Source organism: Drosophila subobscura, chromosome U (genome assembly GCF_008121235.1).
Source record: "Drosophila subobscura isolate 14011-0131.10 chromosome U, UCBerk_Dsub_1.0, whole genome shotgun sequence".
Lineage (NCBI taxonomy): Eukaryota > Metazoa > Arthropoda > Insecta > Diptera > Drosophilidae > Drosophila > Drosophila subobscura.
Window position 1 is genome coordinate 8,074,372 of NC_048534.1, and position 11,556 is coordinate 8,085,927.

Here is an 11,556-nt window from a genome sequence, read left to right on the forward strand (position 1 = left end):
TCCCAACTGAAGTGGCGAAAAGCTGTCTGCCGCTGTCTGATATGACGCCCAGCGACAGTCAATCTGCACCTCTCACACTCCTGCCACATGAAACACACCCATTATCGACTAATAACCACAAACAAACTGTGAGCTTAAGCAAACTGCTCACTCTTTGGGGGGTTCCTCGTGTCCTGCTTTGACAGCAAGAAGCACAACAACAGGCAGCGGCTAGCAGGCAACCAGCAACAGGACAGGCGGCCAGCACGAAGGTAACTTTAAAGCCGCTTAAGGCTATAACTATAACCAGAAATGCCTTGGCAAACGAGGCAGGTCAAGTCACACAAACACAAGGATTAACACGGGCAAGGCTGCCTCTCAGTTCTCTGTTGTTCTGTGTACACCTTTTGGGCAGCAGGAGCAGGTGCCTCATGCCAAGCATAAGATGCATGGAAGGCCGAAATGCCAGCAAAACGTAGGAGCAAAAGGCGATTCTGTCAAAATATTTACGATATGTCGTCGTAGACTGAGTGTGAGGACCACCCAGGGCCAGGGCAAGGACACGGCACACAGGACATGTGTAGCACATGCTATTTGCGGGCTACACTTTTCCAGCAGGGCCATTGCTTAGCCAAGGACGCAGCACGAAGAGGCAAAATTGATTCATCTTAGTGCCAGCTCTCTGAGGCGTAGGCGGCTCTCCTTCGGGTCTCCCTCGCTGGCAAAACATTGTCATGTAAAATTAAAATTTATGGCTAATTTGTGTGCGTGAACGTGAACTTGCTGGCTGTCCTTTGGCTGTCCTTTTCCCTACTTGAAGCGGACGTGCCTGCGTCTTTTGTCTCATTTCCATTTGCCAGCTACGCTGCGTGAAGCGGAGTCGTAAATTTCCTTCCTCTTCCAAGGTAATTTTCGCTGGAAAAGGAGGAATGAAAACCCAAGGGCGTGACCTGTAAACTATGTAGAATAAAGTCGAATAAAAGGCGCATTTCGAGGGTTTTTCTCTTGTATATTTCGTGTGTGTGTGTGTGTGTGTGTGTGTGTGTGTGTGTAAATCATCATGTTTTAATCTCTCCTATAAAAAATGCATACAAAATGATGCAACGATGTGCACTCGCTGGATAAATTCTCTACTCGTAAATGCTACTGATAAAAATATCACTATATTTGATTTCTCGGTTGTTGTTTGGCTAGTGGACTGATGGATGTGGCAGCTAGAACTGTGCGTGGGTTCTACGATTATGATCTTGTATGTGCTACGTTCTATGTGTGATAAGAGTCGAGTCTTTGCTTCAATGATCTTAGGGCTAAATCTACATAAATGTAATATGTACAGGCGAAAATTCGATTTGGCAAATATCATTAGAGAAAACGAACTAAAAGTAGGTGGAAAGTGCGCCTCGGGCGCACCCTCTCGAGCCTAGACATAGCGCGTGATCTGTGTGTAAAAGTCGGAGAGGCAGGACTGCAGCTGCGCAAAGGTGGGACGCTCCCCGGGCAGCAGGGCCCAGCAGTAGGCCATGATGGTGAACCTGTTGAAGGAGAAGTGTCAACTCTCTCGCAGTTACTTGCTGACTCGCAATACTCACAGCTCATCGGGACAGTTGAAGGGCTGGGCCAGGCGGTAGCCGTCCTTGAGGTAGTGCTCCATCTCGAAGGGATCCACCTCGGCGTAGGGCTGCTTGGCGGAGGTGCACAGCTCCCACATGAGCACCCCAAAGGCCCACGAGTCGCTGGCCTCCGAGAACTGCTTGTGCTGCAGCGCCTCGAGGGACATCCACTTGACGGGCCGATTCTCGCTGTCCCCCAGGCAGTTGTAGTCCGAGGGAAACAGATCCCGCGACAGCGAGCTGTCCGACAGTTTCACACGCAGCTGATCGTCGATGCTGTAAGGAAAGGAGTGGCCAAAATTCAAGCCGCTGCTCTGGCAGATCCTGCTCTTCGCTCTCTACTCACACGCAGTTCCTGGTGGCAATGTCCTTGTGCACCACGCCGTGGCTGTGCAGGTGATCGAGTGCCATGGAGAGCTGCGAGGCCATCATCACGATCTGGATGGTGGTGACGGTGCGAGCGCAGGCCGGGTCCAGCAGGAAGAGCTTCAGATTGCGCGTGTTGTTGGGGGCGGGATAGAGCACGAAGGGCGTGGTGTGGTCCTCGATGGAGACGCCCAGCACCGAGAGGATGCCCGGATGGGAGGCCCCGTAGAGCAGCATGCCCTCCTGGAGCAGCAGCAGCACCTGCATCTGGCTGGCATGCTGCGCCACGGTCTTCACCAGCACGTCCTGGTTGTCGTTGTAGGTGCCGCGGTAGACGCGGCCGAAGGTGCCCTCCTGCAGCAGGCTGGACAGGCGCACGCGGCACCGCTCCACCGTCAGCTCGGAGATGCGGCGATGCAGCTCCTCCGGATGCTGCTGCTGCTCCACGGCAGCCCCCAGCTTGCGCGGCAGCGATGCCGCCTGCAGGGGCGCCATCATCGAGGGCGTCATGTAGGCCGCGGAGCCGGAGCCGCCGCCCAGCGAGGCCTGGCAGGGATGCAGCGTGGGATGGGTGTTCAGGCGCTGGAAGCTCGAGGTGCGCATGAGCTGGCCCCCGTGCTGGTGCTGGTGCTGGTGCTGCTGCCGCTTGTTGGCCGCTCCGCGCACGCAGTAGGCGATCATCAGGAGGAAGCAGACGGAGCCCATGGCCACGGAGACACCCACCACGAGGGTGATCAGCCCCGTTGGCGGCGACAGCACAGTCTCCAGCATCAGCGGATCGTCCACATCCTCCCCCGAGCCGATCCCCCTGCCGCCCTGCTGCTGCTCCTCATCTCCCGCCTCGCCCTCATGGAGCAGGCAGATCTTCTTGCGCCGAAACACCAAGTGGGTGACGTTGTTCAGCGAGCGATTGAGCACCACCTCCAGGCTGACGGTGACATCCACCTCCGCGGCACGCACGCCGCTGCACCGCAGCTCAATGGCCCACGTCTGGATGTAGGTGGGAATCTCCCCGCTGTGCGAGACATTCAGCGACGGACGCGGCACCACCTCCGGGTCCGAGCTGACCACATTGATGCTGTACGGCAGGCCACGCCCCGCCAGCGACTGCCACGTGAAGCTGATGTCCCGCACATTCGCGGGCACGGGCACAATGAAGTTCAGGGCATAATTGTTGATCAATCCCTCGCGCACATAGTACACCTCAGCGGAGACACCTGGAACCAGAGAGAGAGGGGGAATCGATTAGGAATTGAAGCTGCAACTGCCCCAAAAGGCACTTGTTTCCCTCCGCGTTTTGTTTGCTCAACCGTCGACTGGCCACATTTTATTCGAGTATAAATAAATAAACAAGGGAGAGCGGACAGAGCAGAGCTCGTTCTCCGATTTTGGGGAATTCCTTGGAAGCTATTTTCGGGTTTATCTGCTGCCTGCCGTATCTGCATCTTTGTATCTCTGAACAGGGACAGGGACAGGGCACATTCACAGCGGGTTTTCGGTTGAAACCAAAACGAGACAAGCCCAAACCAAAACACAACAAAATAAACACAAACTGAGATTTCTTTCTGCCTGTCTCGCTGTATCTTCTACATCTCCGTGGAATCTCTCTGTCTGTCTGCCTGTCTTCTTTTTGGTTTATTAAAATATTGTTCTTTGCGGTTTGACCCGGTTTCAGTCTCAGAGTCTCGAGCCTCGAGTCTCCAGTTAATGAGGCAACTTCGACAGGCTCTTGCTGGTGTCTGCCACCGATTGCCAACTCATTTTGTCTTGTTTTGAGTTCTTATGCTAATGATACTGATGCAGGTAGCAGGACCACACACAGGCGCTGCCCAGAGCCCAGATTGATTGATTTTCGTTGCACAATTGCGCGACTCTCTCTTGGTTATTGCAACGGGAAATAAATTACGAAAAATGCAGCAGCAGCAGGCACAGGCACTGGCACACTTCCTTCCTCCTTTCCTCCTTTGACAACTGGCAATAACAATCAAAATCGGCAACGTGGAGAGGAGCTCTCCACTGTGTCTGGCTGTGGCTGCCCAGCGAATGTGCAACATGTGGCACGTTGTCGTTGGAAATAACAGCGCCCATGACTTAATCAAATGCAACGCGTTCCGTCTGCAGGCAGGGCACAGGCCACCCATTGACCTCCTGCCTCCTGCCTCCTGCTCGAGGCAGCACACGGAGACTGCAGACTGGCGACTGCAGCCTGAGAGTTCACAGGTTCATGTGAAAGTTTCGCTTTATTGCTCAGGGGCGGCCCTAAAAGGGTTTGCGGCCAGGAGTGGCGTCTTCGAGTGGCATCGTCGTCGTCGTCGTCGTCGTCTGGCCCATGTCACGAGCAAATGTCACTTGCCTGTGCCTGTGCCTGCCCGCTGCATGTGTCGGGCTCTTGAACTTCTTTAACCTTTTTTTTGTATGTTCATAACTGGCTCTGGGCTCTGCCTTTGGGCTCTGGGCTGTGGGCTGTGTTGTATTTGCGCCTCCAGGATGTCGGGCGTGGAGTCTATCCTCGACGCTGGCTCGCATCTCTGTCAGCAGATCGTATGTCGAATTTTCGGAGCGTGCAGTCATGATGCTGGCTTCTGCGAGTGTAGCTGCACAGCGTGGAGTCGTGACCATTGCTGCACCGTGAGGCACAGATGGAAGTAGCTGCAACTGGAGCTCCGGAGACACTCAAACAAAAATGTGAAAATGTTTTGCGGTTTAGTTTCCATTTTCATGTAATTAGCGTGGCAATTCGTGAAGTGCTTTCCGCAGCGCCGATTTCCTATGCTGATTTTGTTCCCAGTCACAGATCCCAGTCCCAGTGCCAGTCCCCCTTCTGTGGGGTCATTCAGGGGTCAGCTGAGGGGCTGTGCATTCTCATAACTCTGGCAAACATGTGGCGGAAACACATATGTGGGAGAGGTAAACAGCGAGAGAGAGAGAGAGCGCGAACCCACCCTTAAAAGCTAAGCCACGCTGTGAGTGGTTGTCCCTGTTTTGATGCTACGTTTGCAGCGATTGTTGCAGAAAAATAAAGAGTGCCACAGGTATTACTAGGGAAATATATTCTCCATTAAATGGCACACAAATGTGCCTATCTGGCCGTCTTGTAGCTGCTATCTGCTGTCATCAGTTTGCCGCTTTGACAAATAACCCAGACTCAGCCTGGGACTACAATTCAAAGCAGAACCCTCTGCCCGCTGCCTCTTTGTATCTGTGATACAATCCCCAAGACCAAATTGCAATAGATGGATGATAAATGATGTACAGGAGACTCCATCTGCACCGTGAACCGCATTGAACTCAGCCTCAGCCTCCAGCTCCAACTCTAAACCCCATCTAATGGCTAATATGTCACTTTGGCTGCTGCATTGGCTCTAACTCCGGCTCCAAACTTCACTTTGCGACTGTGGGCAGGCCAGGGGCAGGGACAGGGGGCTCTGGCTCTGTGCAGTTTGTGCCCAAATCGAAAAATAAATAAAACAAATGATCGGCGCATGCCAGGACTCCTTATCCACGCACAATCTGCCACCCCTCAGAGAGCGAGAGACGCCCACCACATGTCAACATTTAACATGCTTTCCAGCCACATCATCTCCTGCCCGAACAGCCGTTGTATCTTTGTATCTGTGAATCGTCGTTGCTCAGTTGCCTCACGTCGTCGTTATGATAAATGATGCCCCACCGATTCGCCTTCCCTTTTGTGTCTCGTCTCGTCTCAGATATTACTTTGCGCTCACTGAGGCTCCGTTTGCCGCTCGTTTCCTGCCCTGAAGCAGCAGCGTCCATGGGCTTCGGGTTTTAGGTTGCAGCTTTTGATTGTTACAAATTTGTTGGCAACAGAATTAGCCATGTCTTAGCTTTTGGCACAGTTAACGCCGAGCCGCTTCGGTTCTGCCTTCCGGCGCTGGCACTGGCACTGGCTTTGGCTTTGGCAGCGGCTCTTCAAATTATCCCCAAATTAATCATTCAAATTGTTCGAGGCTGACAAAAAGCGTTGTGGCGTTGAGCGGCTCATTGTAATGGCCAAAATCAATAGTAATTAACCCTAATCGTTGGCCAGTTTTTGGCTGCTTTGCAGCTGAGGGATTGTCGCTTGCTGTTGAGTTGGAGTTGAAGATGATGCGGGTCAAGCGCGATGAGTGAAGTTGTGTGTGGATATAAGTGGAACTTAATATTGGATACAACATTTACAGTTTGTGGCTCTAGAGTGGCAGAGTGTCTGTGGGAATAGGGGCATGGCTGTGGCACAGTTCCCGCCACAAAAGTAACTCTCTCGAGCAGCTCTTTGCACACAGATTCGCATCTCTGGAGCTCCTTATCGCTGCAGCTAGTGCCATCTATTCCAATATATCAACCGTTGATCACGAGTTTTGCATCGATTGTCGGGCGAATCGTGTTGGCTGGTGCTGTTCCCTGAGTCTCTGCTGAGCTAACGAAGCATGTGGCAGGCAGCTACAAGCCGAATGCATGTACATTCCAATGCCATTGTGGCACTCCTCATGCAGCGGAAAACTCCCACAGCAGCGGAGCAGCTCGCGCAACCCAAATAAACAGCATGCCCGTGGTACAACTCAATAAACAGATATGTGCATACATAATACATACATCAATGTACATACATATGTACATACATACATACATTCCGCATCTGCATCTTTGCTGTTGCAGAAAGTTTGATGGCGCAGCCGGGCACGCCCCCATCATGGCACCCATGTCAGTCCCTGCGACATGGAAACTCTGTTTCCAGTCCCCCAAATCTACAGCCTGCCTACTCCCAGAGAGCGGCGCTCTGTTGTTGTTTAATGTAAATATGATTATTCCTTTTTGCCATGCTCTATGCATATGGCATGGAGATTGTACGGGGCACGGGGAAGGAGCAGGGGCAGGGCACTGCAAACAATGGATGATATTTATTATTGACATGTTCCCTGTTGCTGCCACTGCTGCATGCCCCGCAGCGCGGGTTATCAGTGTTACTGTCAGTGCTCCTCAGTGATAACCGCAGCGCACAGCATCGAGCCGAATGTAAGCCTTTGACGAGCAGAGTTTCACTTTGAATGCGTCCTCCCACCCCAATGCTGCACAATGGAAAATCCCTTTTGTTTATTTGTGCTGGCGGAGTCGCTTTTATTGCTCTGCACAATCGGTTTATGCGATTTTCATTTATTTAAATGCCGCTCTGTTGCCATTAATAGTTGTGCATGCAAATCCATATGGAAATGGGAATGGCCAAAACGGAAAATGGAAAATCAATTCGCTTTAAGCGCGCGGGCTTAGCCAAGTTTATGACGCCCAGCAGCAGAGCCCTTCGCTGTCCCTCTGCTCCAGCTCTAATCATGTAGCAGCAGTGTCGAAACACACCAAAGAGCGAGTGAGAGAGAAGCCAGAGATCAGCAAATCGTTTTGAAACCGATAGCCCATGATCTGTGGTCCATGATCCGTGTTCCATGATTAAAAATAGATTGAAAATCCATCGAAAAGTCAACGCACAAGTCACGTACAGACAGATCAGAGAAGATTGTGTGGAGTATGTCAACAGAGACAGAAGATAGATGGAAAATAATATTTCACTTAGAAATTTGTGCATTTGGGATGGGAAAAGATAGAGAAAAGGCAACCCACGAGGTGAGACTTTGCTTCACTCGTATGTACAATGTTCCCATAAATGAACGGATACTAAATCCGAAATATAATCTCATCAGCAGCATCTTCCCAGGGAAAAGTTCTTACGGCTTTCATAGATAACCAATCTGTGGACTACCGACAGCTGCTTACAGCCGTCTTTACGATCTGTCAGGTGTCTGGTAGAGCTGTTAATTCTGGCACATCGTTTGGCAAAAGGTGAGGCAATGTTCATAAAACTTTTACTTCATCTAGCAGCAGCTATCGAGGTGGAGCAGGGCGACAGCTTCATTAGTTAATGGCCACTTCATTATGTGTAGGAGCCACTAGGAGAGCCACTGCAACCGGCTCCAATTAAAATATAGATCAACATCAGGCAAGAGCCAGAGCAGCCTCGCAGTTCGTGGAAGGCTTTTAGCACGATAAAGCGGGGAAGGCAGCCTCTCGTTTCCTACCCAATTATCGTGTTGGTCCGATCTTGGCTGCGTTCGACAAGAACACGAACACGACTCTCTCGAAAGCGACTCGAAAGTAAACGAGCAACGCGTACAAGCGGGGCATGTGGCTTGTTAAGGCAGAGAGACTCCGCAGAGGTGCTAAAAGTTGCCACAGTAGCGCTGGCTCGTTGTGTGTATCTTTCAGATACAGATACTTTGGCAGCTTGTGTGTTTGGCCGTGTAAGCCGCTTAACCGCTTAGCCGCGGCTCACTTCAAATACAAAAGCCCATCAATACCTGGGGGATGGCTATGCAAATATGAAAATATTTAAATTGGCCTAAACAAAAGGCACTCGAAGCGGCCACACGAAGCTCTCAATTTATTTAACACAGTTGGTGGTAGATCTAACACATCCGAGTCTTTCCGCTGCCTCTTCCACTTATCTTCAGCTACAACAAGTATTCGGTGCTTCGGTTGGTTTCGGTGGCTAATTTATGGCTTGGAGTGGCCGCCAATCGATCATCCCGCTGCTATTGGTGGGCGTGACAGCATTCCATTCCATTCCATTCCATTCCAGGCCAAACAAGTGTGAAGATTGCCAGAGAGTTTCACTGCTCTGGGCATCAACCATTTTTTATTTAATTTTTTTAGCTGTAATTTCTACTGCTGCTTCATTAGCAAACTAAACCCGCAATCAAATTAAATCAAAGCACCCAAAGAAAGGCAGGAAAAATACCAAAACGGCCATTAAAAGGCGAGGAAAACTCCAAGAAAATTGTTTCAATGACCCCGAAAAGGGCAGTAAAGTTTAATTCTAGTTGAATTGAATGCATTATTTTTTGTGTGGAACATTTAAAATGTGTCGCGTGTCGTCCAGTGCCCCATTACGAGTATTTTTTGTGTTTATGATTTGAATCGAAATGGAAAACGGGAAGGGGTAGCTGAGTCGCTGATCTTTTGGGATCGTGTACGGCCAACCCATCAGACGGGAGGATCGTATTTCATTTCGCGCTGCGTTGTCAGCTGTCATACCCCATGGATTTTAATGACTCAAAGCTTTTACCCTGAATCTTTTTGCTGAGACACCACCCGTGGACACTGGGAAGGAGAAGGGGAAGGTGATCCTGCAACTGAATCTTCTGTCTCCTGTGCGGATCATCTGCGGGCTATAAATTAAATGCAAAATGAAATATTTAAGCCTTTTTGCCTTTGGCGACTGCCGGCAACAGCAACCCTTCGCTGCGCTGCACACAAATCAAATGCAAATTATGCAGCTTAATTGATTTATAGCAGTGCGTGGAATGGCTTTTGCATTTCTTTATTGTATAAACCGCACGCACTTCCCGGGCGGCGGGTCTGCAAACTTTTCAACTTTGTCTTAATTACCACTGTGGTCCCCAGTCCCCCGTCCACAGTCATCAGGGCAGACGAAGTTTTCCCCCCGTCCCATGATGGCAACATGTAACCTAACGGCAGCAACATGTTGAGCGATGCCCACAGATTCACATCCAAACCCCACTCAGCCATGCGAGTATTCTGCATATTTGATTTCACGCCCCCGAAATGTAAATCAAAATGCATACGCAAATTATGCACATCTCGCCATCGTTATCGTATGCGAGAAGGGCTCCCACACACACACACACACACACACACATTGGGCTAGAAAACGGCAACTTCGATTTAACAAGCAGCGTGGCTGCACATTTCATGCTAAAAGCTACAACAACAACGGCGACAACTGAAACGACAATCACTGCAGGCAGAGTGCGAAGGAGGGGGGAAGAAAGGGTAAACGGGAAACTTGTCATCAAAAAGACTGCCAAAAATAATGTTGAGCCCAACAACACCAAGCGCTGAGGCGTAACAAGCAGACACACTGCACTGTGGGCAAAGTGCGAGAGGAATGCCAAACAGTTAAATGGAAGAAGATGGAATACTGCAGAAATACCTATTAATTAAATATATTATTAAATATAAGTAAGTATTTCCTTTAATTAAAACTATTTATTTCTTTCAATTCGTTCCACTGTGCCTGTGCATTCACCCCACACACACACAACTGACGCTGCGTGCCGTACCCCCACAACCACCCTTTCATATTCCCCCCGCCCACTACACAAAAGTCACGTTTTGCCTCTACCCTGGCGCTCCCCGCCCAGTGTTCTACACACAGCATGCTCGCTCGTTTCTTGGCAGGGGGAGTGGATGGAGGCTGGAGCCCAAGAGTCAAGGAATTTCAGTTCCAAGAAATATTCAAAAATACAAAATTTAATGCTTGTTTTTGCGTGTCTCTCTCTCTCTCTCTGCTTCCTCTTCTCCTTGTTTCTCTTTTTCTTTTGCATTTAGGAAGCGTACAATTTCTTCTTCTTCTTGGTTGTGTTTTAGTTTCTGTGTTTGTTGTTTGCGCTTGTTTATTTATTTTACTGTTTAACAACACCTGCAAGACAGACAGAGAATGAGCAAGAGAGAAGGCGAGCGAGAGAGCGAGACAGTCGGCAAAGGGACGCAAGACAGAGAGAGGGAATCTAAATTAAGCAAAAGCAAAACAAATACACATAATTTTCTGTGGAAAAGCAGCGCGCTTTTCTTCGTTGCATGAAAACTTTCAAGTTGTTCATCGTCATTGACACAAATTGCTATTGTTTCAGTTGTAATGTACTCACCCAGCAGCCGCATAACCTCCTCCGGATTGAGAAAAACATTCAGATGCCCGGAAACTCTGCTGCCCGGGTGCAGGAGCAGTGCAGTCAGCGCCAGCAGCGACAGCGACAGCAGTTTTTGACGACATTTAATGATGGAATTCATGGGGAAATGCATGATTTTCCCGACACTTCTTTAGCACGTTTGCAACAACAATTTGTAAACAATTGAGTGCGATAGAGAGAGAGCGATACACTCACACAACCACGCGCACAAGAGCGTCAGAAGGAGAGAGAGAGCGAGGGTGCGCAAAATGTTAGCAACGGAAGTGCAACGAAAACATTCTCTCCTATCGCCGCTTTCACAAATCTTTTATTAATATCACTTTTCGCACGCACTTTTAGTTAATTAACAATTAGTGTTCCCGTCAACGCGATTTTCAACTCTCGCTTAACGCATCGATCGGTTCGCTTCGCTTGTTTTTTTTGTTTTGAATACCATGAACAGTGTGAACGCGGAGCTATCGATCCAATATACCACCTGACCCTACAACAAAAAATATATACCTCAAATGTACCAAAACGACACCAAAATATACCAAACAATATTTAAAATATCAGCCGCAACATGTCCACAACATGTCAAGCAGCTGTTTCTGTAGAAACGTGCGCTGTTAATGGTTTGTGCTGTTGATGTATTTGCATGTTAATGTTAACTCACATAATGTTATAGTGCGCGCCACTTTTTGAAAAACCCAAAACCAATTTTCAATGGCAAAAGTGCGCTGAGCTCAGTTCTGAGTTGGAGATATGTGTATATAAAATGTTATCAAACATTTAAGGAGGAGCAGACAACTTGAATTTCAATTAAATCAAATTAAAAATTGGGATATTAATTTCAAACCTAGAAA

General features: G+C 49.3%; 1 protein-coding gene across 1 annotated transcript; it reads right to left on the reverse strand.

Moving 5' to 3' along the window:
• Positions 1-963: 963 nt before the first annotated feature.
• Positions 964-11,151, reverse strand: LOC117900872 (tyrosine-protein kinase Dnt). Its single transcript, XM_034811396.1, has 4 exons — positions 10,670-11,151; positions 1,936-3,172; positions 1,569-1,865; positions 964-1,511 (listed from the first exon to the last, which is right to left on the reverse strand). Exons 1-4 carry the CDS (start codon positions 10,821-10,823, stop codon positions 1,400-1,402), a joined length of 1,800 nt encoding a protein of 599 aa, XP_034667287.1. The 5' UTR covers positions 10,824-11,151; the 3' UTR covers positions 964-1,399.
• Between the last annotated feature and the right edge of the window lie 405 nt (positions 11,152-11,556).

Excerpts from the sequence above, each read along its gene's own strand:
- LOC117900872 (XM_034811396.1), bottom strand. The coding sequence starts at position 10,823 with ATGCATTTCCCCATGAATTCCATCATTAAATGTCGTCAAAAACTGCTG. Across the intron at positions 1,866-1,935 it reads ATTGCCACCAGGAACTGCGT|CATCGACGATCAGCTGCGTG; the intron begins GTGAGTAGAGAG and ends CTTTCCTTACAG. Across the intron at positions 1,512-1,568 it reads TTCAACTGTCCCGATGAGCT|GTTCACCATCATGGCCTACT; the intron begins GTGAGTATTGCG and ends CTCCTTCAACAG.